The sequence below is a fragment of the Lepidochelys kempii genome, chromosome 26 (assembly GCF_965140285.1).
Source record: "Lepidochelys kempii isolate rLepKem1 chromosome 26, rLepKem1.hap1, whole genome shotgun sequence".
NCBI lineage: Eukaryota > Metazoa > Chordata > Testudines > Cheloniidae > Lepidochelys > Lepidochelys kempii.
Window position 1 is genome coordinate 1,698,407 of NC_136405.1, and position 26,832 is coordinate 1,725,238.

At 48.2% G+C, this 26,832-nt stretch overlaps 1 protein-coding gene across 2 annotated transcripts in view; it reads right to left on the bottom strand.

Annotated features, from left to right (window-relative positions):
- The window catches only part of TACC1 (transforming acidic coiled-coil containing protein 1), a 151,183-nt gene extending 124,978 nt beyond the window's left edge, over positions 1-26,205 (bottom strand). For both annotated transcript variants that reach the window (XM_073324732.2, XM_073324730.2), the window contains exon 1: positions 25,956-26,205. In XM_073324732.2, coding sequence (XP_073180833.1) covers positions 25,956-26,179 — 224 coding nt within the window. In that variant the 5' untranslated portion in view covers positions 26,180-26,205. The remainder of the gene's footprint in view (positions 1-25,955) is intronic.
- Between the last annotated feature and the right edge of the window lie 627 nt (positions 26,206-26,832).

Sequence of the window (26,832 nt, forward strand, 5' to 3'; positions counted from 1 at the left end):
TGTGTGTAGGGGGGATATAAAGAACTACAGGTGGCTGATATGATCTCAGACCTGCTGCATTTGTTGAGAATCCAGCTGCTCCTCTCCTGCTGGACAATTTGTTTCACTGAGTTAATTTGCATCCATTCTGCTCATGAGCCTCCTTCCCCCAGATGATGGGATTTCCCACGAGGTTAGCGGCAGATTTGACACAGTTTTAGAAGTTAGGGAGACATTTTGTGCTAAGAACCAGGTTTGTATTATGAGGCAAATGAAAGGAGGAAAGAATATTCTGGCTAATAGCAGAAGAGGGCCCTGAGGTGAGATCCTGATAGTAGCAATGGGTCTGTACCTATCTGAAAGAATGAACAAACCTTGTGGACGGAGGTCTTAGGTCAAGTCCAGGACCTTATTGCAAGTCCAGGGGAAATTACCTCGCTCATTGAATGCCAGCTGAGTGGTCAGACCAGTGATGGCTTTTTTCCCTTTGATCCTCTGTAGCAATTGTCCAGCTGCTCTGACAACACTCGTGAGAGTGGTGTACGGCGTAAAGGCACGGGCTACCTCATTGGGCCTTGGTGCACAGCGCACTAGTCCTAAAGTAGCTTGTTCCTTTAGAATTGAGACAAACCTCTAATCTACACACTCACCAACAACTGCAGTGACACTCATTGCACCGCAGAGCAGAGGTTAAAGGCCCCAAGATCATGAATTCTGCCTGCACTGAACTCATCAAACCATGTTCCAAATGCAAGAGAGCGCTAGAGAATATTTCCACGTTCCAACCTCCATCTTCCTGTAGGGACAGAAAGTGCAAATAATGAAACCTGGTGATTCTGGGATCTGGTTGCATTATGAGGAGGAAGGTCTGGGACCGCTATAGCCTTGGGATGCTCCTCCGTGATTATATCACAACTGGCATTTTCCACCAGAAGAGTCAGTTTGTCTTCCTTCAGGACAGTCCCCTGTGCACTCCTTACGAACAGGGCCCCGTGTGCTCTGCAGTCACAGAATTCACCTTTTGCTGCAGCATGACAATCCAGAACCTCACCTTTCATTTAAAAAAAAATGTTTCCAGCCCTTACGGTTGTGGAGATAACATTGAAAACATGAACCAAATGTCACTGATACAGTGACCTCTGAATCTGCAGATAACCTGAAATGATGGTCATAAGAGATGTGAACTGTCCCATTCATTCACACCGGTGTTAACTCTGAAACTTACAGATGACATTATAAGCATTGCTAATACAAAAATGCAGCATATCAAAAACTGAAAGTGGGGGATCAGCATAAAATAAATGGAATATATCAAAATACTGTATTGTACTGAGTGTTATTCATTTTCATATTAAGTGAAAATCTCCATTTAAAATTTATCTGAAGCTGCTGAAAAATTTCCACCAGATGCCACAGAATCCAGGGACCTTTCGGCAAAATATAGCTCCAGCACACAATGAAGTGCATGGGCATTAGCTTATTACAGCACCCCATTATTCTGAACAGTTACTGCTCTCCTGCAGGTGCTCTGCATTTGGCAGTCTGAGATGTTGCACTTAGAGCAGCTTTTAGTTTGGTGTCAAATCAAATGTACGTTGTTTTAAATCTCCAGCTTTTAACAGCTTTTCTCCCAGCCTTGGAGGTGACCACATCATTGATTTCTTTTTTTAGCTGTTTCCTCCTTTCTATGTACAGCCGAGTCCGGCCCCAACTCTCTGGCTGTACTAATGCTGTGGTGCTGGCTGGGGAATATTTGGAAGGGGAAATTAATAGACACACATACGTACAAATAAAAAGCACTTTGCAGAACTCATGAGGAAATAATGAAAGGATTCAAATAGAGGCTCTATTCTGGGAATAAGTCTCCTTAAAGCCTGGTTCAGAACATGACCCCAAAACAGGCCAGAGCAGCTCTCCTGAGCTTGGCCCCTGCTGTGGTGGGCTGAATAGCTGGGGATGGAGGTGGTAAATACTCATTTCCCCAGCTATTTTGGGCCAGAGTGTTCAGAAGATATCGGGAACTCTCCTGTCCTACGGTCCATTCGTCCCTTAGAAAGACAGTGTGAGTGGATCTCTTCTTTCCAAGCCCACTGCCTGAGGGAGCCCCCCAACTGCTCTGTGGGACAAGAGGGCCAGGGGAGTGTGTGGAAAAGCACTGCAAGGCTCGGGGTGTGTGACTGAGGTGGGAACAGACCCTCTACCATTCGCACACTGGATCCGGTTACAGGTCAGCTCAATAAAAGAACCCATTTTCGATTTTTACAACTGAAATAATTGCCACGCGAGTGCCAAGGGCTCGTTAGCTGGTGGAGGCAGGTGATATAGTGCAGTGTAGCTGGAGATCACCCACAGCTTGCAGGAGGTGAATGGAGCCCCAGAAATCAAACAGGCAGAGCACCATACCTCTCTGCCTGCTGGAGAGTGGCACCACCCAAGCCTGCTGCCCGGTCAGGAGACATTACTGGGAGGAAAATGTTGTCCATTCGTGCTACATTTGAAAGGACTCCAGCTTTCACACTCTCCACTTCCAGCTCCCCACTGGAAAATTGTGGAATCATAGAAATGAGGACGGACAAGATTATGTCATCTAGCCTCTCTCCCTGGCCCATGCAAGTCTGAGCTGTGTGTGAATTAATGAGCTGAGGTTCTCTGAGCAAACAGCACAGCTTGTAAGCACTGCACCAAGCAAATCCATGTGAGGCTGAAGTTAACCACGTTCCTACCACTTCCTCTGAAGTTTCCCTGGTTTCAGTGCCAGGAAGAGAGAGCCTTCCTCCGGCTTGCTATTGCTTTTTCTCCTCCTCAGTGAAGAGGCTTTGCTCTTGAAAAATGCTTCTTGTCATGCAAAGCTCTGCAGCTGGAAAATGGCTGAGTTCGGGTCCAGGAACTGAGGCAGCCAGGTCTCCTTGGGCTGGCCCCTTCTCCTGATGTTTGTTTTTTGTTTTTCTTCAGCAGCCTCTCTGTCCAGAAGGGAGCAGTATGCGCTCTGCTGAAATCCTGCCGACAGCTGTCTGCAATTTCTCAGTGGTGCCCAGGCCAGGCCAAGCTCCGCTCTCGGTCACTGAGTGGGTTTTCAGCTGGTCACACTGGAACGGGTTCTGTTTTCATAACCATTCTTATGCAATCCTTTTATTTTTTTCCCCTCCAGATATTATCCGATATTATTTCATCCTCGCCCTGAGTTCTTCCAAGCCTGTGTCTCCAGGAGCCCACGCAAAAACTTCCAAATGCCATTCTCAGCTGTCCCCTTCTAGTCGAGAGGCCAAATCCATCCCTCTACCGCCAGCAGGCTGGGCATTGTCTCACTTTGATTGGTGTAAATCAGTTCCATCAAGAACTCTGAATCAGGGAGCTGAAAACAGAAGGAAAGGAGGTTGCTTGGGCTACAGAAACCGACGCCCCCATTGTGTCCAATGCCCGCATCATTGCTTTACAGGTTTCTCTTATTTCACACGTGCCTGAGACTTGGCTCTCTGCACCATAAGGGACTGCTGTATCGTCATTGTCTGGTTTTAATTTAATGTCTGATCAACTGCCCTGAACTCAGAACCTCCATTATCCATCGAATGGTCACAGGACAGGAAATAGCCGGGTCAGCTTCCAGCACAAAGCCCACCAGTGCTCGAGGTGCGCACCGATTATAAAGCTGGACGGAACCATTGTGACGGTCTAATCTGATCTGCTGCAGAGCACAGCTCAGAGAATCTCACCCAGCCATTGTCATTCCCTACCCTGACCTGGAGGGGCCGGCTCTCTAGGGGAAACACAGCATTGTTGGTCATTTTATGGTGAGTCTCTCAATTGTCAGGTTTTCCTTGAAGCCCCAGCTCCTGGACTTGTGTGATTGCTTGACAATCTCAGCTATCAATTTGAAAGAAAATTAATATTCTAGCCCTTGTGTATGCTGAAAAATGCCTGAAAATGTAATCCAGGGCAAACTAATGCTTGAAAATCAGAAGGCAAATAAAAACAAAGCAAAAATAAACATCAAATAAATAAATTATAAAACAAAAATAATTAAAAATTAAAAATTAAAAACAAATGAAATAAACAAATAAAAAATGCTTGTAAACATGACCCGAGGTAACCTAATGCTCGAAAATCAGAAGGCAAATAAAAACAACTCAACATTTATTATCACATTTAGAATCTCGTGGTTTTTTGGAGGCCTGACTTCTGGTTTTTGAGCATTCAGATCTGATAAGGCAGAGTTACTTTCCAGCACCTGTTCATTCTCTGTCTTCTCTGCTGAGCCTACTGGCAGCGGAGTGGATTCTGAGATTCATAGATTCAAAGGCCAGGAGGAACTATTGGGATCAGTTAGTCTGACCTCCTGTACAACACAGGCCATTGGGCTTCCCTGAGTTCATTCCTGTTTGAACAGGAGCAGAGCTTTAAAAAACAACCGATCTCGGTCTGAAAATTGCCAGTGATGGAGAATCTATCACGGAGCCCTTCGTAAATTTTTCAAGTGGTTAATTCTTTCACTTTTAAAACTGAGCGCCTTCTTTCTAATCTGAACTGTGATAGGAGTGTCTTGGCTTCGGGGGCTTGGCATGCGGCCATTACACTTATTTCACACAGGAAATGAACAGCCATCAACCACCGGTACGTGTCAGTCATTATCAGCTTATTATTACAAGAATTATGGCAGCACCAAGAGGCTTCCATTCAGATCAAGGCCCCATTGTGCTGCGGGGCTATATATGCCATGGGTGGGAGGAAGGAAGCTGCATTAGACTAGGAGGGTCAGTGGTCCAGGGGATAGGACATTAGAGTGTGAGTCAGAATACCTACATTCTATTCCCAGCTCTGCCATTGACCTGCTGTATAACCTAGGGCACGGTCCCTCTCTGTGCCTCAGTTTCCCCTCCCCAACTCTTTGTCTGTCTTGTCTATTTAAATGTCAAAGTTTTTGGCTAGAGATGGTTTCTCACTAAGTGTCTGTACAACACCAAGCACAATTTGGTCCCCAAAATGGTTGGCTTTACTGAAATACTACCAATATTTAGGGCCTGTCTGTACAAATGTTAGTTTGTAGCAACCTGGGTGATGGATGTGGATCTACCTCATACTAGCCTGCTGTGGATTAACTCTTAGTTTGTTAGTGAGCTTTGATCTGCTGTGCTTTGAAATAGCAGTAGATTGGAGGTATCCTATGAACTCCTTTTCACTTTGAGCAGATCCAATTTTTCTCTCACGCTAAGAATTCTCTATTAGCTCATGAAGCTTTAAAGATGGTTGTGCCAAATGGCTGTTGTTTGAGGCTAGTTGGTCACAATTAGAAAGATCATCAGTGAGTCTGAGGCATCAGCAGCTGCAGCTTCAAATTAAATTAAATGAATCTGGGTTCTTCTTTTCTCCAAAAACACAAAGTCTCTGCTTCTCCAGGCAACTGCTTCTCTGGCACAACAGAATCACCCCTGGTCCCACTTTTAAATCTTTGCAACGAGTGGACAATTTTCTGGTTTTTGCAAAGAGCTTCTGGAGCCAAACAGTTTAAGGCCAGCAGCAGATCTTGAATTCATGAAACCCTAGCTCTCCTGGGCTGCCCTGCTCAGCGGTGCCAACCCTTCTTTCCGATGGTTCTGGCTTGTGACGCTGCACAAGCTTTTATCACCCATGCAGGTGCCCTGAGCGTGTAAGAACTTCCAAACATTTGCTTTTGAGGCTGGCTCAAATGAGAGGCATCAGAAAGGTAGCGGGACTGCGCTGGTCCCCAGGGGAAATGCAACACACATTATCCCTCGTTGCACCTAGCAACTGGTCTAGGAGGCAGTTCCAGTCTCAGCCTTAGAGAAGGCTAAAAGTCCTGGCTCACTGCGACAGCGTGGGTGCCACCTACGAACTCTCCAGGACTGGTTGCCTAGTAATTGCATTTGCAAGGGATGCGAAATAGAAGTGGGGCAATCAATCAATAAGACATGTAGACAGTGATTCATTGCTCTGTGACCCCCTTCTGCCAACAACAATTACTACACCACCCCAGGAGCTGGGACTGAAACCTGAGCCTGCCCAACCCGGCTGCCCTGAGCGGGGGTGGGGTGGGGGCCAAAGCCCTGGCCGGGGCGGAAGGGGGGACAAGGTCAAAACCCAATGGCTTCAGAGCCAGGCGGGGGGCCTGTAACCTGAGCCCCGCCGACCAGGGCTGAAGCCCTCGGACTTCGGCCCTATGCAATGGGGCTTGGCTTTGGCCCCGGGCCCCAGCAAGTCTAACACCAGCCCCGAGACCCCATTAAAATGGGGTCACGACGCACAAATTGAGAACTGCTGATGTAGTGGGTAGAGCACCAGCTTGGATAATCCCCTTGTTCTGGATGGAACCATTTGGAAAATGTTTTTGGTTCCCATGACAAAGGTTGATGAAAATGATAGTTTTACTTTTTGCAGAAAATTTTCTTCACAAGATTTGAGTTTTTGAGCAAGAAACCAGTTTTCTTGTGGCTGAAACTGAAAAATATCCAAACCCCAATTTTTTTTGTTTTTTTACAAACCCCCTCTCTGCCCCCTAAAAATCACAGAGACATTTCCCATAGGAATTTCTATTCTGACAACAACACAAAAAAGCACCATTTTCACCACAAACATTTTTTGAACCAGAAATGTCGACGAGCTCTAATCCTATAGCATGAACTTCATCCACACACAATATTAAAGGGAGCTGTCAAAAGCTTTTTATAATAGGTGGGTTTTTTCTTCTGCCTTCTATTTTGTTTTGACTCCCCTTTAAAAGCTTTTTTAGTCCCATCTAATTGTTGGCCTCCTCGAGGTGGGGGGAGCTGATGTAAATGATGCCATAAGCAGTGTGTCTGGATCTGGGCTGATTTAGCCAAATTCAGACCTGGTCTGAGCGGATGCAACCCCACTGGCATCAGCAAATCTGGACCCAAGTTTCCTAGGGTGGGAGAATCTGAATTTGGCCCATGGGTGGGAGATCAGGGTGACAGCCGGAAAAGCAAACAACAGGAGAGTGTGGGAAGGTGCCAGGTAAAGCAATGCTCCCTCCCTGCACTGTTAGGTGAAATCAGCGTGTGTGGGGGTCTTATTGCAGTAACTAGCGCACATCACAAAAACCGTCCCAGCTGGGCCCCTTGCTGAGCCCCACTGGAGAGCACAAGGAGTGAATGGGCCACGGAAACCTCGCCCCTGGGTTCTGCTGCAGCAGAGCTGCGGCTCACTGGGTGGGCCATTTGTCACAGAGTTTAAGGCCAGCAGGGACCAGCAGATCACCTGGTCTGACCTGTTCACCATGGGCCACCAGCACTACCCAGCACCCGCACAATAACCGATGAAGTGAGCTGTAGCTCACGAAAGCTTATGGTCAAATAAATGGGTTAGTCTCTAAGGTGCCACAAGTCCTCCTTTTCTTTTTGCGAATACAGACTAACACGGCTGCTCCTCTGAAACCTGTCAAAATGAGACTGAGGTGTTACAGCCCACAGGGGACGAGACTGGATGCCACAGACAGAGAGCAGGAAGGACAGCGGTGCACCATACCAGTGCCTGGTGTACCCACTCCGCAATGGTAGGGGACTGATTAAATGTGATACAGCCCAATAACCCTGGCAAGTGACCCCAACCCCACATAGTGCAGAGGCTGGCAAAATAAACTCAAGCTCCCTGCCAAACTACTTTGGGGGGAAATTCCTCCCAGACCCTGTTTACGGCGATCAGTGAAACCCTGAGCATGTGAGCAAGAACCAGCCAAGCACCTGAGAGAGACAATGCTGGGTGCCCCCTTAGAGCCCTGCCCACCCTGTCCAGTGTCCCATCTCCAGCCACGACCATCACTGGGGCTTCAGAGGAAGGAGAGTAAAAAACCCACCCAGAGTTCGTTGGTGGGGGGAAAATGTCTTCCTGACCCCTGCGGGTGGCTGGTGTCAACACTTCCACTGCCATTAACTTGCCCTTATCTGTAGTTACAGCTGTCCCCATCACTAAAGAAGTTTGTGTGTGAGGACTTCACCTCCTCTTGTGGGTGTTTGCAGTCAGAGAGCATTTGCTTTTAAGCTGAATATGCATCATCTGTGCATTTATTCCTATTACTGTTCTTATTTATATTTTGCGGTAAATAATTTTCATTTCAAGTGAAATGAAAGCAAGTGGCCCTGTTACTGATCAGATGCCACAAATATCTGGGAGTGCAGCGAGGCTGTCCTCATGTGGGCTGACGTCAGAAAATGGGACTCTCATTAGGAAAGTCAGACAAGCTCTCACGCAATGCTCAGAGGTGCCTCAGAAGCCCTGGAGTGCGATATATTTCAATTAGGGGTCTCTGCACTTGGGCCGATGAGCTGGAAGTATTATTGCAAAGGGACTTGAATCTTGCATTAAATATATTCGCAACATCACAGCACATATGTTCAGGGTGGGAATCTCTGTTGAGATCTGGTCCCTTTGGACTGCAAAGGGGGAACCGCGGCCAATGGGAGCTTGGGGGGGGGCGTGTGTGGTGCCTGTGGGTGACAGCAGCATGCGGAGCCTCCTGGCCCCCCTGTCTAGGACCCAAACCTACTGGCTGCTTCCAGAGCACAGCACAGAGCTAGGACAGGTAGGAAACCTGCCTTAGCCCCATTGCGCTGCTGACCAGGAGCCGCCCGAAGTAAGCCCGTGCCCCAACTCTGAACCCCAACCCCCTGCCCCATCCCTGAGCCCCCCAAACCCGGAGCCCCCTTCTGCACCCCAAACCCCTCATCCCCAGCCCCACCCCAGAGCCCGCACCCCAAGCCAGAGCCCATACCTCCTCTTGCACCCCAACTCCCTGCCCCAGCCCAGTAAAAGTGAGTGAGGGTGGGGAAAAGAAGGCTGAGGGGAGATACGATTGCTGTCTATAAATATATCAGAGGGATAAATACCACGGAGGGAGAGGAATTATTTAAGCTCGGTACCAATGTGGATACAAGAACAAATGGATATAAACTGGCCATCAGAAAGTTTAGACTTGAAATTAGACGAAGGTTTCTAACCATCAGAGGAGTGAAGTTCTGGAACAGCCTTCCAAGGGGAGCAGTTAAGGCAAAAGACCTATCTGGCTTCAAGACTAAGCTTGATAAGTTTATGGAGGGGATGGTATGATGGGATCGCCTAATTTTTGGCAATTAATTGATCTTTGACTATTAGCGGTAAATATGCGCGATGGGATGTTAGATGGGATAGGATTTGAGTTACTACAGAGAATTCTTTCCTGGGTGTCTGGTTGGTGAGTCTTGCCCACATGCTCAAGGTTTAGCTGATCGCCATATTTGGGATCAGGAAGGAATTTTCTCCCAGGGCAGATTGGCAGAGGCCCTGGGAGTTTTTTGCCTTCCTCTGCAGAATGGGGCACAGGTTACTTTCTGGAGGATTCTCTGCACCTTGAAGTCTTTAAACCATGATTTGAGGACTTCAGTAACTCAGACATAGGTCAGGGGTTTGTTACAGGAGTGGGTGGGTGAGATTCTGTGGCCTGCCTTGTGCAGGAGGTCAGATTAGACGATCATAATGGTCCCTTCTGACCTTAAAGTCTATGAGTCTATGAGAGTGAGCCACAGAGGGAGGGGGAATGTAGTGAGCATGGGGTGGGGCCTCAGGGAAGGGGCGGGGCCAGGGTCTTCCATTTTGTGTGATTAGAAAGTTGGCAACCCTACGCCTGAGGCCCTGGGGCTCAGGCTTCAGCCCTGGGTTCCAGCAAGTCTAACGTCAGACCTGGTGACCCCATTAAAATGGGGTTGTGACCCACTTTGGGGTCCTGACCAGAGTTTAAGAAATCGCTGTACTAGTGGCACAGGGTCCATACAGACCCGCTGGCAGTGGGGTAAATGAGAGCCACCCCTTGGTTGCTCTGTCACCAGGGGCGGCGCGCAGACAAACTCTCAGCATCAGGAGCTGTGCCCAGTTCCTGCTCTGGTCAGTGCTGAGCAGAGCCCGGCTGCAGGGAATCCCTGTATCACGTGGCTGTGTTTTGCCTTTGCTGGCTGAGCTGCTGGGAAATCAGGTTCTTTTTGCTCTGAAGGTCCCCTGCCCCTGAGGGTGTAACAGCCTTGCACCAGCCACCTGCACAGGGAGGAATTTCATCTGCTGTTCCTGCTCAGCCCCACAGGAGTTCAGGGAGCAACCACCACGGGGGGCCTATAAATGATCAGATCCGGCTGCATTTATTATTTAGTGCCTGTGCATCTCATTTGCTATTCATCCCGCACAAGAGCCATTTGGCCACACGTAGCAGGAATGCATGTCAGGTGGTTTACGGTAATTCATATGTGGAAGTGGCTGGGGGATACGAGGCACTGGGTAAATGATCTTCATTAAACTCTGGGTGATTATTTCCTTCTTTAAAATGTATGTCTTGATGATCAGTGGAGCTAGAATGACAGCCCAGGGGACGGGTTAGCCACACAGTAACAGGGAAGGAGCATCTTCCTTACAAGCTTCTGCTCTGTTGCCCTGGCATGGCTCTCAGTGCTGACCTGGGGTGGCTGCTAGGGAAGTTATATCACATCAACCCTGAACTCCGCCCTTGGCTTCTCTAGCTCTTTGTATCCCCAGATATCAAAACACTGTGCAATGGAAAGTCAGCATCACTACCCACCTTTCACAAAATGGGAAGCAGGCCCAGGGCGGGAAAGGGACTTCTCCAAGTTCTCACAGCAGCTCAGTAGCCAAAGCTGGGAACAGAACCAAGGTTTTCTGACTATCCATTAGTCTGTGCTGCCTCTGATACAGTCAACGGGGCAGCTGCCCCATTAGGAACTCTACTGATACCCCTGCACTCATATCCCATTGGCCATCAAAGCACCACCCATGTGACACAGGGAGGGTAAAGGAAGATCATTGCTTTTTATTTCAAATACATTAGATGTTTAATTAAAATGTAATTCTGCTGCTCAGAAGAAGGGGACAATGGGGCTCAGGTGGCGATTGAAACATGCTGCAAATTCACCTGGAGCATTTCCCAGCAGCTTGATTCGGATTTCAGGAGTTGAGAGGTAGGGAGGTGCTAGCATTTAGGATTTCCATGATGTGGCATGCCATACCTCAAAATAGTGCCCTGCAACCCCCATATTCATCACTGGCATATGGTTGTGATGTTTCATACAAAGCGTGCCTGGCAAGGTACCATAGGAAACGTCATGATCTGCAGAAACTCATTGTTCTGTCAAAACATGGATATCATTAGCATGTATGAAGGGATGAGATTTTGCTAGATGGTTGTTATTGAAATATGTTGTGAGTCTGGAAGACACCCACTGCTAGCTCTCCAGTGACAACAAAGGAGGTGACCCACACCCAAATGGGCATTAATAGGCCATCACAAGCAATTGACCAGCAGGGGAATGTTAAACAAGAGATTTACAATTCTGTACGAAAGCTACGCAAGCATCACACAATGAAGATTGCTCTATTCTGTGACTCAGCAAGGCCCACCAGGACATGACTGGGCCAGTATCTTCCCTAGGACATGAATAGAGAGTATAAAATAAGGGATAGTGGCACCAGGAGACCATGTCTCTCCTCCCCCACCTACGCTGAAGGCTGGGAAGACAAAGACTTTGAACTAAGGAGACTGGTCCCAGGCTGAGAAGGAAGTTCAGCCTTGTATAAGAACTGTAACCTACCTGCAACATCCAGTGGGGTGAGCAGTGTAAAATGGAATGTTTCTGGGGTGCACAGCTGGGGACTGGGGGGATTTGCTGGTGTTTCCCTCTGTACAGTTCATGAGTGGCTTAGAGAGCATTCATGCAGCTCAGTCGGGTGTGTCTCTGCCTGCTGGTGGCTGAGTGATAATAGCACCTGGAGGAGTTTGATGCTTGTCTCTAGGAAAGCTTTGTGAGAGACAACCCAGGGTGGAGAGTTAAGGGGCACAGTGGTCCCACAGTCTCAGGTTGTACCCTGGGGATCCCATCACATGTTACCAAGAAAAAGTGTTTGATTTGTGACATGCACTACTCTGGTACCTGCTCTTCCTTTGGACTGCCTCCTAGTACACATCATTCTGGAATGATGGACAAGTCAATTGTTTGAGTCTTCTCTGGGGACATAAATATCCTACGATATGCTTTCTCCCTAACCGAACAGCGGGGCTTGAGCCAGAATAACTGTTATCTTGTCAACGAAAGGCTGATTCAACCTTATGGGTGGCATCTTTTCCCAGCTATGCATCCCCGTAACAGGCAAACCGGCGGAAAGTCCCCCCTCTCATTCTGAAGCACTGTATAATACGAAGTAGCAACTTCCACTGGAACAACAATGAGTCTCTAACACAACAGTCCTCAACCTTTTTCATACTAGGTCTTCATTTTCCATATTGGGAACTCCCCACCTGGGTCTCCTCTCTCATTCAGCTGGGATCGAGCCAGGGCCCACCTGCCATACAGCAGTCACAACTCTTGAGCTGCGAGATTCCACTCTAAAAGAACAGTCCATAATACCTAAACACTGATACGCCATCCTGGGTGAGGGAGCCTTTGTCAGGGCTATGTAGTCACATCTCATGTCGTAGATGTGCCTACATTTTTGAAAGTGCCCTGGCATTTTTGTGTGAGCACAATTTCTTGTTGCAAAATGCCCATTGTGCATGTGGGCTTGTGTACGTGAACATTTACTTCACACAACTCATTCACTCACACTTTGGTGCTGGCATTTTTTAAAATGCAGACCTTCAGTTAATGAAGCGGGGCCACCATGCCGTCTAATCTCCTGTGCTGGTGAGAACACTAGTGGCTGGTCTACACTATACTTATCATCACTCATGTTACGACAGCTCCTAGAAATCAACCTGGTTGGAGCCCAACTGTGCTAGGTGCTGTACAAACATATGATAAATGACAGTGTCTGCCCCAAGGTGCTTACAGTGCCAAAGACAAGACTTAGCAAGCGTACGAGTCCAGGGAGTGGGAGACAGAGTAGAACGAATGCACCAGTACTTGCCCGTTGCTATGACTGGCGAAGCAGCAATGGTGCTAGGCCAACAGGGGTGCTAAGATTTTCATTGTAGGCTCAGCCTGATGCTGCCGATTAATGATACAGGGAGCTAAGAAGCAGTTTGTGGACTGGCTGCACCTCCTGCTGTAGCAGCTAAATCTGCAATTTGCTCATGTTCTGGCTGCAAGCTTTGCTGGAAACGTGAATATCTATATTAGAATTAGAGACTGGAACGTCTCCAGGGAGGTCATTTCATTGCCCCTCCCACACACAAGGCCCGATTTTCCCTGTGCATCTGTGCAGATGTTAACAAGCGTTAAAGGGCTTGATTTTCAATACAAAAGGCGAAGGGCTGGAGCTGAGCTCTTGAGTAAGTGACACCGAGAAAGTCAAAGTTTCGTCTGGAATTCCTGCCTGAGATGAAAGCATTGGGCTCCCTGTACCAGGCTGATGCTAAGATGGGTGCATTGGTCATGGGCTATAAAGGCCACACACAAGATGCATCTATGGTGGGTCTCTCCTTGCTAGCATTCAGCTTGGAATTCATCATCAGGCTTGTCGGAAATGCTCAGTTCTCAGTGGCCTGATCAAAGGTCTTTTCTCTCTGAGTGGCACATGTGCAGAGACACCTGATGCCCAGGCCATGTTGTTTGAAAACTATCTTTTCCCTGGCAGTCTGGCAGCCCCACACCCACACAGTCATATGGTCACCTACCCTCTCGCGAGCATGCCCCCTCCTTCCTCCGTCTTTGATCCCAGCATATGAAAGAGTTCAAAGTGGCTTATGTTGCAAAAGGCTGTCTGGATAGCACAGGGCTAATCAAACCCGTCTTGCCGTGGTGGTTTTTAGTTGGAGAAGATTTATATCAAACAGCATTTAAAAACTGTGAAATTTGCAATAAAGGCCCCTTATAGACTTTTATGGATGAGCTTCGGACTCGAACATTTTTTTATGGCTTGCAGTGAACGCTGTCTAATAACTATTGCCAATGATTCAAACCCTAATGCCGTAGGAAATTGAATAACAGTTGCCGAGGGGAGGGAAGCACATAGCCCAGGGTTAGCAAATGTTTCCTTGGGGTTTAGAATTTGTCCAGGAAACATACAGTGGTTGAGTGGTCTTCAAGGATGAGTCAAAACTTTTGGCCAGGAAGAATAAGGTGGTACTGCTTTGATTTCCTGGACAAGGATGTCTGGAAGAATAAATAGGCCACATAGCTAAAGGCCCTCTTCAGTGCAGATATCACAGATCCCATTCTCCCTGATTTCACATACAGTCTGCCTGGGACTTAACTATCTTTAGAAATTTTGTAATATCTGCAAATCTTGCCACCTCACTGTTTACCCCTTTTTCCAGATCATTTATGAATATGTTGAATAGGACTAGTCCCAGTACAAACCCCTGGGGGACCCACTATTTACCTCTCTCCATTATAAAACTGACCATTTATTCCTACCTTTTGTTTCCTGTCTTTTAATCAGTTACCAAACCACGAGAGAACCTTTCCTCTTAGCCCATGTCTGCTTACTTTGCTTAAGAGCCTTTGGTGAGGGACCTTGTCAAAGGCTTTCTGAAAATCTAAGTCTTTTTTTTCTTCTTTGGCTATCCCTCGATGCGAGGATGATGTCTGCCAAGGGGGTTCACTGGTGAGTTTTTAAGTGGCTGAGGAGCCCAATTCTTGCCCTGCAGATTTTTCCACAGAAGTGACATGTGTAATCTTGGAGAAGACATAGTTGTTGGCTGGAGTATTGTGCCCTTTCTTTTCTCCTTTGTTGCATCTCTGTCTCATGAGTACGTCTGTTCTCCTCAAAGTGAGGTGTGGCTTGGTGTATGGTGTGGTGCCACCGTGTTCTGTTCCGCGCCGAGTCCTCCCCGTCTGTTGGATTGATGCCTCCCTTTTTAAGATGTACTTTCAATATGTCTTTGAAACACTTCCACTGCCCTCCGCGAGCCCTTCTTCCCTTACTTAATGGAGAGAAGAGTACTTGCTTTGGGAGGCGAGTGTCAGGCATATGTACACAGTGGCCAGCCCAGCAGAGTTGGTGTTTCATGACCTGTGCTTCTGTACTGCTGATGTTGGCTGCAGAGAGAACGCTGGTGTTAGTGTGTCTGGCTTCCCAGCTGATCCTGAGAATCCTCCTGAGGCAGCTCTGCTGGAACCACTCCAGCCACTTGAGATGACATCTGTAGGTTACCCAGGTCTCACACCCATAGAGAAGGGTGGGGATGACAACTGCCTTGTAAACCAAGATCTTGGTACTTGTTTGTAGATCCCTATCACTGAAGGCTTGTTTGAGTAGTCTTCCAAAAGATATGCTGGTGCAGCGGATATGGTATTCAATTTCTGTGTCAGGGCTGGCTGTTTGGGAGAGGTGGCTGCTAAGGTATGGGAAATGGTCCACATTTTCCAGGGGTTCTCCGCTGATGGTGATTTGTGGAGTATGAAGAGTAGTTTGTGCAGTTGAGGGCTGGTAGAGTACCTTGGTTTTCCCGATGTTGAGAGAGAGACCCAGGTTGTGATAGGTATCTGCAAAAAGATTTAGGGTGCTTTGCAGGTCGGCCTGTTTGTGTGCAAGAATGATACCGTCATCTGCATATGGACGGTCAGTGATGCCAAGCCTCGTGATCTTAGATTTTGTTTGGAGACATCGAAGATTGAAGAGTTGGCCATGCATATGATACTCAGTCCCGATTCCATCAGGAAGATGGTAGCGAATGAGAATCAGAGAATCTCTGAGAGATTCTCATGCTGCTATGGAGGTCCTGGACTTCAATCTCCTACCTAGTAGGCTAAATTGGGCCTCCAGGACCTCTCTCCTATCCTTCCCTACGTCATTGGTACCTACACGTACCACGACCCCTGGCTCCTCCCCACCACTACACATAAGTCTATCTAGATGTCTCGAGAGATCCGCAACCTCTGCACCAGGCAGGCTAGTCACCAGGTGGTTCTCCCCATCAAGCCTGACAATCTATGTTTCTAATGATTGAATCCCCTATAATTATTACCTGTCTTTTCCTAATAACTGGAGTTCCCTCCCCCAGAGAGGTATCTTCAGTGCAAGAGGATACCACGAGATAATCTGGAAGGAGGGTCCCAACTATGGGATCATTTCCCTCTACTCCAGTTGGATGTTCTCCTTCCCTGAGGCTTTCATCCTCCTCAACAGCACAGAGACTGTCAGACTGGGGGTGGGACCATTCTACTGCGTCCCGGAAAGTCTCATCTAGGTACCTCTCTGTCTCCCTCAGCTCCTCCAGCTCAGCTACGCTGGTCTCCAAAGCCCGTACCCGGTCTCTGAGGGCCAGGAGCTCCTTGCACCGAATGCACACATACACCACCTGTGCATAGGACAGGTAATCAGACATGCTGCCTTGGGTGCAATAAACTGGGTAGTCCCCACTCTGTTGCTGGACTTCTGCCTGCATTCTTTTTATACTCCTGAAGCTCGTTCCTTTGTTGTTGTTTTATTTTTATCAGGGGGTGTTTTGGGCTTTAACATTTAAAGAATGTTAAGTGTATCTCCCCCCCCACACACACACACACTCCCCGTCAAAACTCCCTCGCAAAACTCCCATTAGCCACTCCTGTTCGCCAGCCATGGTGCAAGTGAGTGGTGGACCAGGGCCAGCACGTGAGTGGAACAGATTCTCCATCTGCGGGGGAAGTGCACTGTGATAGGGAGAAATTAATGAGCTCTCTTGGCCTCAGAAAAGGAATCAAGGCTGCGAGGGAAGGGAGGAGGGGCTGATTTTCAAAGGCACAAATGGCACTTGAAAGTCAACAACAGTTAGAGCCATTTGTGCCTTTGAAAATCTACGCTGGAAAGTAGCCCGGACAGACGGCAATGTGCCTGGGTCCCACTGCAAGTCAGGGGGACTCAGTCACATGAGTCACTTAGGCCCTTTTGGAAGTTACCTGAGAGCCTTATGCTGCAGTCCCCCGGGGCTCCTTTGCACACGGCTCTGGAGCCAATGGGCCTGATTCTCCACTGCCCTGCACAAAACACTCCCCTTGTGACACATCACCTTTCCACCCTCTGCACAAGTGCAAACGATGAGACGGGATCTGAGGCCGTGGGGATCATCCCCTAACCCTTCCCCGTCCCGGCCTCACTGCAGTTTCCTGGCCGAATCTCTCCAGAGAAGGGGTCTGGTTGACAGAGGGTGAGGATGGGCCATTGACACTGGGCTCCCCTTGTACCCCTTGTGGTGGTCCCTTCATGTTGGTGTAGTGGAGCAGTGCAAGGGGGGCTTGCACTGTTGCTGCCCTGGCTGTCCTTATTCAGAGGATAAAGGGCTTCAGGACTGACAAGCTGCCCCAAGCATGGCTTCATATGTCATTTCCTATCGTCTGTGCTGCGGCCATGTCCTCCTCATCATAGCCTGGCTCTCGCCTTCACCCCAAGGCAGCCACATGCAGACGTTCCAGGCCTGTTGACAGCATGGCTTTGCCTTGATAAGCGCAGGCTTGCTGTGACTCTCCGGCTCTAGCCGGTTTGAATGTTGCTGCTGCCAAACGAAAGCTGAAGTGCGTTTTCCTCAGGACCAGCCAGGGTGCGGACTTCCCACCATTTCCTGCCATCTGGAATCAGGAACTAACACTTGAAAGCAGCGTCTGTGCGAGCTCGGCCCACAGTCAACTACTGCAGGCTTCAACCGCCATCCACGCAAGCCACGTCGCCCGCACGTCTACACAACAAACACCAACCCAGATGCACAATCTTATCTCTGGTATTGGCAGGTGCCAGTGCTCACAATGGGAATTGTGAACTCTTATTCCCAGGCCGGCTCTGACCCATTTGTGTCTACTGTTTGCTTGCTGATGTGGAATCTTCTTATCCTAATGGCAGGGGGGGCATTTGGTCTAGAAAAGGGAAACAGCTAACATTTGCCCCTGTGCAGAGGGGCTATCCCAAGGCCTGTACACTACTTGTGTCCCATCTAATCCCAATTTGGAGAGTTTAAATGGGACTTACATGGCGGAGACACCTCATTCTGCCCCTCAGAGGACTAACTGTTAAGGGGATGCAGAGGATTTCAAATATATCAAAGCAAGAATAGTCATGGAAGGTTTTATCTAACCCCCCCCTTTAACAACAACAGAAACAGTCCAGGTTCCTACTCACCAGTGCAGGTTATTGTTGCACCAAATCATCTGCCAGGACTGATTTTGTCTTAATTCCGCTGGAGGAAATTGAAAGGGGAAATGGTGAAGTTTGGCTGACTGGAGCAGTGTTTATGGAGACTCTGCCGCTCTAGTCCAATAGCTCATCCATCAGCCTCCACCTCCGAACTTCGCTTGGTTTCTCTTCAGACCAGTGTGCTGGGGTTCCTGGCAGGGAGGCCTTCAGGTTGCTTTCTGCAGACTTGTTGATAGTGTTTATTCTCTTCTGACCATTTGAAGATGACCTTGAAGGATTTTTTGGGGTGTTGCTTGCCTGGGCTTCATCCTACTTCAAGGGTTAGAGGATACTTATGGCGACTTTAGTGCTATTGTTCTGTGGCTGATCCACTTCCCAGCAGGAACCACCAGACTGGATCAGACTAGGGCTCCATCTTGTCCAGTAGCCTGGCTGTCACTGTGGCCAGTGCCAGCTGTTTCAGAGGCAGGTGCAAGAAATGCCACCGTAGTGATGATGGGATAACCTGCCCTCAGGGGACATTTCAGTGTAACCCCTAACGCAGGCTGATCAGACTGGATGCAATGCTGTCCTGGGATATCGTTACCACCCATCCTGCTCTCATATCTTGCAAAGCAACTTCCAGGCATTAACGTTATGGGGAGCTGGGTTAATATCCGGTTTGACGGGGCCCTGGCTTGGGCACTGCAAAGCAATTGGTCCTGATCTCATAAAATACTATTTAATAGCACTCTGGTGACAATCGTGGCGTTCCCTTTAGGCTCCCTTGACGAGGAGGTGGGGCTAACTCAGGGAGAACAGGGGTTTGAAAAGCCAGCTCCTAAGCAACCAGAGGAGCTAGCAAACAGGAGCAGCTAACAGGGGAGTTTGTGAGGGAGTTCAGAGAGGAAGCGTGACAGCCAGATACACCTAATAAACATTCTGTAAACTTAGGCCAAAAACAACCCCAAACCTAGCAAGAGTAAGAAGAATGCAGGCAGAGTCCAGCAGCAGTTTATTGCACTGAATGCAGCCTCTGTGATTACCTGCCTTGTGGGCAGGTGGCATATGTGTGCATTCGGTGCAAGCAGCTTATGGTCCTCATAGGCTCTTAGGCAAAGTAAGCAGTCCTGGGGCAAGAGGGAAGAACCTCTCATGGATCAGTAACTGGTTAAAAGGAAACAAAAGCTAGGAATAAATAGTCAGTTTTCAGAGAGGTAAATAGTGCAGTTCCCCAAGGATCTGTACTGGGACCAGTGCTGTTCAACATGTTCATAAATGATCTAAAAAAAGGGGTGGCAAAGTTTGCAGATGATACAAAATTATTCAAGATAGTTAAGTCCAAAGTTGTGAAGAGTTCCAAAGGGATTTTACAAAACTGGGTGACTGGGCAAGAAAATGGCAGAAGATATTCAATGTTGATAAATGCAAAGTAATGCACATTGGCAAACATAATCCCAACTATACATACAAAATGATGGGATCTAAATTAGCGGTTACCACTCAAGAAAGAGATCTGGGAGGCCATGTGGATAGTTCTCTGAAAACATCCACTCAATGTGCAGCATCAAAAAAGCGAACAGAATGTTGAGAACCATTTGGAAAAGGATAGACAATAAGACAGAAAATATCATGCCACTATATAAATACATGGTACGCTCACACCTTGAATACTGCACGTGGTTCTGGTTGCTCTGTCCCAAAAAAGATATATTAGAATTGGAAAAAGTACACAGAAGGGCAACAAAAATGATTAAGGGTATGGAACCGCTTCCCTATGAGGAGAGATGAAAAAGACTGGAACTCTTCAGCTTGGAAGAGAGATGACTGAAGGGGGCTATGATAGAGGTCTATAAAATCATAGATGATGTAGAGAAAGTAAGCGTTATTTACCCCTTCCCATAAGACAAGAACCAGGGGTCACTCAATGAAATTAATAGGCAGCAGGTTTAAAACAAACAGAAGGAAGTACTTCTTCACACACTGCACAGTCAAACCTGTGGAACTCATTGCCAGGGGATGTTGAGATGGCCAAAAGTATAACTGGGTTCAAAAAAGGATTAGATAAGTTAATGTAGAATAGCTCCATTAATGGCTATTAGCCAAGAAGGTCAGGGTTACAACCCCATGCTCTGAGTGTCCCTAAACTTTTGACTGCCAGAATCTGGAACTGGCTGACTCGGAATAGGATCACCCTACAAATTGCCTTATTCTGTTCATTCTCCCATCTGAAGACAAGATACTGGGCTAGATGGATCACTGGTCTGACCCAGTTTGGCCATTCTAATGCTCTTATGTTCCTTCACACAGTTGTCCTGTGATCTGGCAGAAGCAAATAAGTGTGCGTGAGTGTGTATGAGTGTGAGTGTGTGGTTTTTTGTTTTGATTCTTCTGATTTGAATGTCTGGGTCAGCGAGAACTCACACCCCATGTCCCCAGAGCACAAAGCATTTTCCCCAGGGCACGATTTAAATGGAAAGGGGAATAACTGTAGAGTCCCAGCCCACTTTCCAGGCCAGATTCTGATCTCAGATACAGCTACGTGCATCTGGACACGCTCCGTTGACTGCAGTGGAGTTACTGGGGAGTTACGCTGTTGGAACTGATGCCTGGCCTAGACTTAAAAGTTAGGTCGGCATAGCGAGGATGCACCCTTGAGTGCTGTAGTTAAGCCAGCCTAACCCTGGTGTCGACGTGCCTAGGTCGACAGCAGAATTCTTCTGTTGACCCTGCTCTGGGAGGCGGATTGTTTCATTCCACCTAAAGCCCCCTTCTGTCACTGTAGGAAGCTCTGCGCCAGGCGCTACAGCAGCATCGCTGCCCTGCTGTCACTGTGCCGCAGCGTAGACATGGCCGGGAGCAGACTGACCCGGTCTCGAAACAAACAGGGTTTAATGTCCGAGGCTGCGGGGCTGGTGCGGAGCGCAGAACGGCTGCTCCATTTGCTGCACAGTCACGGTGCTAAAGCACCTGAGGCCCGACCTACACTACAAAGTTATGCTGGCACAGCAATGTCAGAGGCGAGTGTGAAAAAATCCCCCCACCTAGGGCTGACAAAAACCTGTGTCCATGCAGGGATGCTGATTCTGGCAACTTAGCTAACCTTGGTATTACTACATCAACAGAAGAATTTCTGTTGCCACACACTGTGTCTCCCTCCACCAGGGAGCTATGCCTGCATAGCCCCTGTGGCCTGATTCTCCTCCTACCTTGTGTTGTCGTTTACACCCTGCAAAGTGGGTGTGAAATAAAATTAGTTAGTCCTTCCCACCCACTTTGCACAGCCGGAAATGACTGCACAAGGTGGAGGGCGATGCGGAATCAGAGGTCAAGTAGCTAACTGGCTGCTGGATACTGAACTTTGGTAGACTGAGTCTGAGAGTGCTGTACCCAGCCCCTTCCATGGTGTTCCATTCTCCCCTTCCCACACTGTGTTTTTTCACTCATTTGTGGGAACTTCATTGTCTCTCTCAGATGTCAAGGTTCTCAGAACAGACAATCTCTCGCTTTGACTAAAACAATTCCTTCCCAAGTATGCAGTGCTTTTCAGTTGTATTGAAGGAAAACAAGAGCCTGGGAGCTGTGTGTGTGTTGTATTTAATTAGACTGTCTCTGAAACTGTCTCTTTGGGGCCTTGGTGTAGCATGATTGTGGGGAACTTTATTAATGTTTCTCATTAGTTCCAGAGCCCCTTGATTTGCAGTGGAATCTTTCCCACTTTAAATGCTTCACTGAGAAAACAGAGTGACTGTAAATTTCAATAAGACTTGAATTTCTTTTAACTCCTGCTTCACAGGGGAACTTTGGGCCTGAAGGGAGCTGCTGTGACTTGTCTTGTGCTTTCAGGACTCCTCAGAGAAAATCCAAGTAAGTAAACTTTTTATTAAAACAATAAAGGTTCCCAGGGCTCTTCGAGGAGGATGAGGGACTGCACTCAGATCTGCTTTGACTTACATGTTCAGTTTGCCCAATTCTCCTGAAAACCATCAAGAAGGCTCAGCATTTGGGACAGCACATCATAGTTCTACTGCACATTGGTGTGTCAGAGGTGGATATTTCATGCCCTAAAACTACCCCCATTCCGTCTCCCAAGCAGGAATTTCCTGCCTATGAAACCCCAGTAGCTTATAGTCTCAAGGATTTTCCTAAGCAGCTGTGCTGGGGAGAGGGAAGTGAACTGGAGCTAACCCCCTGTTGACTAGTGACCAGGTTAGGGCCTCCATCCATACCATGATACGGAGACCAAGAGCCAAGCCAGACTGAAAATATGGCTTATAGAAATTTTACATAGGACTTTCCAATTAGGAACTTCACCCAGCCAGCGGGTGGATTATGGATATATCAGAGCATTAGAGGAACTCAGATACTATGTTAGTAGGGGTCATATAAGTACCTCAATGACAGATAGACAGACAGACAGACAGATATGACTGACCCCAGGACTGTCAATTTGGCACCTTTCAACAGCACAAAATTTATTTGTAAATAATGTAAGTTAAAAACCATTGCTAGTCTTTGTATGTTCCATCTCTTTTTGGTGCAATCTTTCTAACTAGTAAGTTACCGGGCTTGCATAGCAGACGCTTTCCTGCCAGTGCTTCAGTTTTCATTCTGTTAAGAATCAGCAAAGCATTTAGTCCTCATTACAGATGCCTGCCTGCCAAATTCTTTCCTTTACTATAAATCTTTTCCAGAATCGTGAGAGCCACAAATAAATACTGGTTGCAGGGAGATTTCTGCTTTTCCTTTTTACAGCCCTCGCACCGAACAATGGCTGGAATGGGAGTGAATGAAAAGACAAGTTAAAGATCCTGGAAGAGAAGAGGATAGACGGACCTGCGCTATGGGGAGCCCTAGCTCAGAACGGCCAAAGTGCAGACTGCAGGCATGGTTCTTCACTGCTTTGCACCCTGGCGCATTCAAAGGGAGTGCAGAGAAGATAAATGCCACCCTTCTGGTCTGGTAGTGCTTTCTGCTGGCTTTGCACTGGCATAAATGATTCCATGGGGTGCAGTGGAGAATCAGAGGCACTTTATATACCCCTAAATGACTATCTGAGGCCTTGTCTACACTTAATACTTAAATCTACCCCCTCCCCCCAGCACTGTGGCTATGCTGAACTCACCCCCAGTGTAGACGCAGCTAGGTGGATGGAAGACTGCTCCTGTCACCCAGCTACCGTCACCTGGGGAGGTGGTGTCCCTAGAGCGATGGAAAAACCCTTCCGTCACTGAAGGCCGCATCGACACTACGGGGTTATGCCGGTGCAGCTATACCCCCGTAGCTGTGCCGCCATCATCCCCGTACAGTAGACACGGCCTGAGGAGAAGAATCAAGCTCTCCGTGTCACAGCCTATGATGCTGCAGCTGAGTTGAGTGGCCAGGCCCCATCGCATGCTCCATGAGCTCTGCCTGCAACCTGCTCTATTTATTGCATTTTACACGCACCCCTTAGGCACCTGGCAAGATGCCACTGCAGCACCGCAGTCATGCAAAGCCTGGGGACCCTCTCCTAGCTGCTGACCCTGATGCAATAATCCTGCAGTCAGGAGGCCTGGCAAATATCCGTCCAAAAGCTCCAGCCTCCTCAGCAATACATGAGCTCAGAAGAGGTCTGTAAGAAGGAGAGCTGGGGGGGTGGGTTTTAGTCAGGTGGTTGTTATTATCAGTAGTTTTCATCATAATTCAAAACTGCTGCCACTTGCCAAAGTGCTTTCTGCAGCAGCCCATTATTAATAGCACATTGAAATGCAGCCGGGCTTTGCTTTTCCTGTCAGACCAGTACTTTTGCTGTCAATTTCTCCTCGCGGCCTGACAAAACTTTGGATTTCTCCTGTAGATTAGTCATGCTCTGACATTCCAGGACCTTAGCTGAGAAAGAAGAGTGGGGGTTTTGGTTTGCTTTGGTTTTAGCAGTTGTCCTAAGCTATGGCAAATCTGTGTTGTTGGCTGGAGAGACTGGGAGGCCAAACTTCCTGAAGCTGACCCTACAAAGTTCCACCCATGGCCAACCCCAGCTGAAGGCAGCCCACAGTTACACACCACGTGGCAGTAGCCGCTACTCCATGGTGATGGCTGTTACATGGAAGCAGCATCTGTGAGGACAGCTTTGAGGGAAGGCAAGTAGTTGATGGAACATAGGAATTGTCATAATGGGTCAGACATGAGGTCCATCTAAAGCAGTAAAAGGCTCTGACAGTGACTGCGGAGAAAGGGCAAGACACCCTGGAATTATGAGACAACCTGGCTCCAGGGGAAATTCCTTCCTGTGGATGGTGCATGGCCTCAAGCCGGAGGGTTGGTGCCCCCTCCCCTCTCTTTGTTATTTAATTATAATCCTTTGGATATTCCCATACCCATAGAAATGTCCAATCCTTTTCTGAGGCCACCAAGAAAGGTGAATGCATCTGAACAGAGGACAGGCAGCAACGCAGACTGACTGCCAATGGGTTGTGTGCAATACCCTGACAACAACAAGAAGTTGTGTTCTGGGTGGTTCCTACCACCACACCCTATTGGCTGCACTGAGTCGCAGACCGTTCGTCAGATGCTGGGCTGGGGGTGTCAGAAACACCTGCCTGTGCACATAGCTGGTGTAAACTGGCTTTGGGCAGCACCACTTCATTAACGTCAATGGAGCTATGACCATTTACACGAAACGCGGATCTGCCCCCGACTCTGCTAATGTGATGAGACGGCAAATATAGGGAAAGAACATTTTGGGTGCAAAGTGTAGTCTGGAGAGTCTGGCAAAGGCCTTTCAGTGGGGATCCGCCCACGCAATACACAGCTAAGTACAATCATAGATATTAGGGAAAACTTTCTAACTCCAAGGATAATTAAGCCCTGGAACATGTTACCCAGGGGGCATGTGCAATCCACCTCATTGGAGGTTTTAAGAACAGGTTAGACAGACACCTGTCAGGATGGTCTAGGGTTACAGGAGGTGCTGGACTAGATGACCTTCCAGCCCTACATTTTGAATCTTATTACACAAATACAGGGTCCCAAAGGACTTTACACACTGAAATTGATGCACGAAGGACCAGTGTAGTCAAAGAGCACTTCCCCCCTCCAATGAAACACAGCTCCCCTTGGGTAGAACAGCATATGGAAACACTGCACAAGGATAGCTTACTATGGGCTCAGCAGTGAGCCTGCCCCTGCAACCTCACGGGGAAATAACAAGGTGTAAAGATCCTCTTACTCCCTCAGGCAGGCTACCCGCTTTGGGCTGCCACTCCCCCAACCCATGCAAGTGGATGAGGAGCAAGTGCTCCCTTGGCCCTGCCCCCACAGCCGTGCTCGGCAGTGCTGCTGGCTGGTACAGTGGGCTTACTTCCCACACAGCCCAGAGGGAGGCAGAGACCAAACTGTGCAGCCTTTGCCAGGACCCTGGGGCAGTGCAGCTTTGCAATACTCCCTGCTCAGACTGGAGCACAGGGCACCTGGGTAGTCCTCTGGGATGGCTGTTTGGTAGCCGTGATTCACAGCACTGATTCATTTGTTTAATTCCTGAATTAACACAAGGTTTTTATATCAGACGCTCATCTCTCAAGCACCTGGGTGCCTGAAATCCATAAAAACAGGTGGTTACAAAACAAAAACTTTCAGGGGAAAGACTCAGTGTTAGAACCCTCCGTTCTATGTACCATGCTGAGCACTATTGTCTCACCATCTCCCCTGTCTGCTGTATCTGGCTGTTGTCTCTTGACTGAGACTGGAAGCTCTTTGGAGCAGGGGCTGTCGTTTTGTCCTGTGGATGGAGTCTGGGTCCATGAGTAGGACTCATGCTACGGGAGTAGAAATAATATCTATGTATCCTTCCCGTATTGATCTCTCCCTGCCTGGTGCTTTGCATTGGTGCTATTCCCTGCAGTACTCAGTAACAAACTCCTCCTGATCCTTAGGATTTCTAAAGGGCAGTTGCAGCTTCACCAAACAGACTGTACCTGGTTCCTGCAGCCTGCCTGTTGTACGTAAAGTCGACTGCTGGGCTCAGAAGGCAGCGATTCCCCACTGCCAGGAGAAGCAGGGAGTTGGGCTGATTTTGATGGCGAGGAGGTGGCACAGCTCTCCTCCTCTCCCCCTCCTTTAGTGAGCGTCTTTTCTCTGCAATGTGTAGCACTTTAAAACCCCTGTCCCGTTTTATTAAAAGCGCCACCTCCCCAGGCATGGAGGCCCAGTGCTGTCCAGCCAGCCAGCCAGCCCTCACTGATCTGCCATTTCCCTTTCCCTTATAAACAGCCGGTCAGATGAACAGGTTTGGATTTACGCAGAAGCAGGCAACTTCCTCACAGCATCCCGGCCTGGCAAAGCACACAGGACCATAGCAACGGGCTATGATGTCACACGTACCTCAAACGGTGATTTAATTACAGGGTCAGGTGGAAGGAACAGATGGACTGTGAACTGGAAAGTTCCTGTTTGAGCAGAAATGTATCTAATTATTTACACTAATGATGACAAAGGCTAAACGGATAAAGGAGCCTGCTGCAGGGGGCGGTGGATTTGCAGTGAATAACAGCCCCCACTCTCAGGTCTGCGAAGAAAAGGAAGGATTGTACCTTCAGACGTACTGAATGGACATTCCCTTTCCTCAGGTAGCAAGGTCCACAGATCCTACAGTGGGTCTTGCAGCCTGGGGACAGAACTTAGACCTGGCAACCACAGCTCAGCAGTCTCCCCCATTGATGAAAAGCTGCGATACCATCCATAGCTATGATGAAAACTGCATCCATCTAACTGAGTAAATCATGAATGGCCCGAATCCCCATTGCCTTACACACATTCGTTTACACCAGTGCAAAGTGAACATGTAAAATGCTA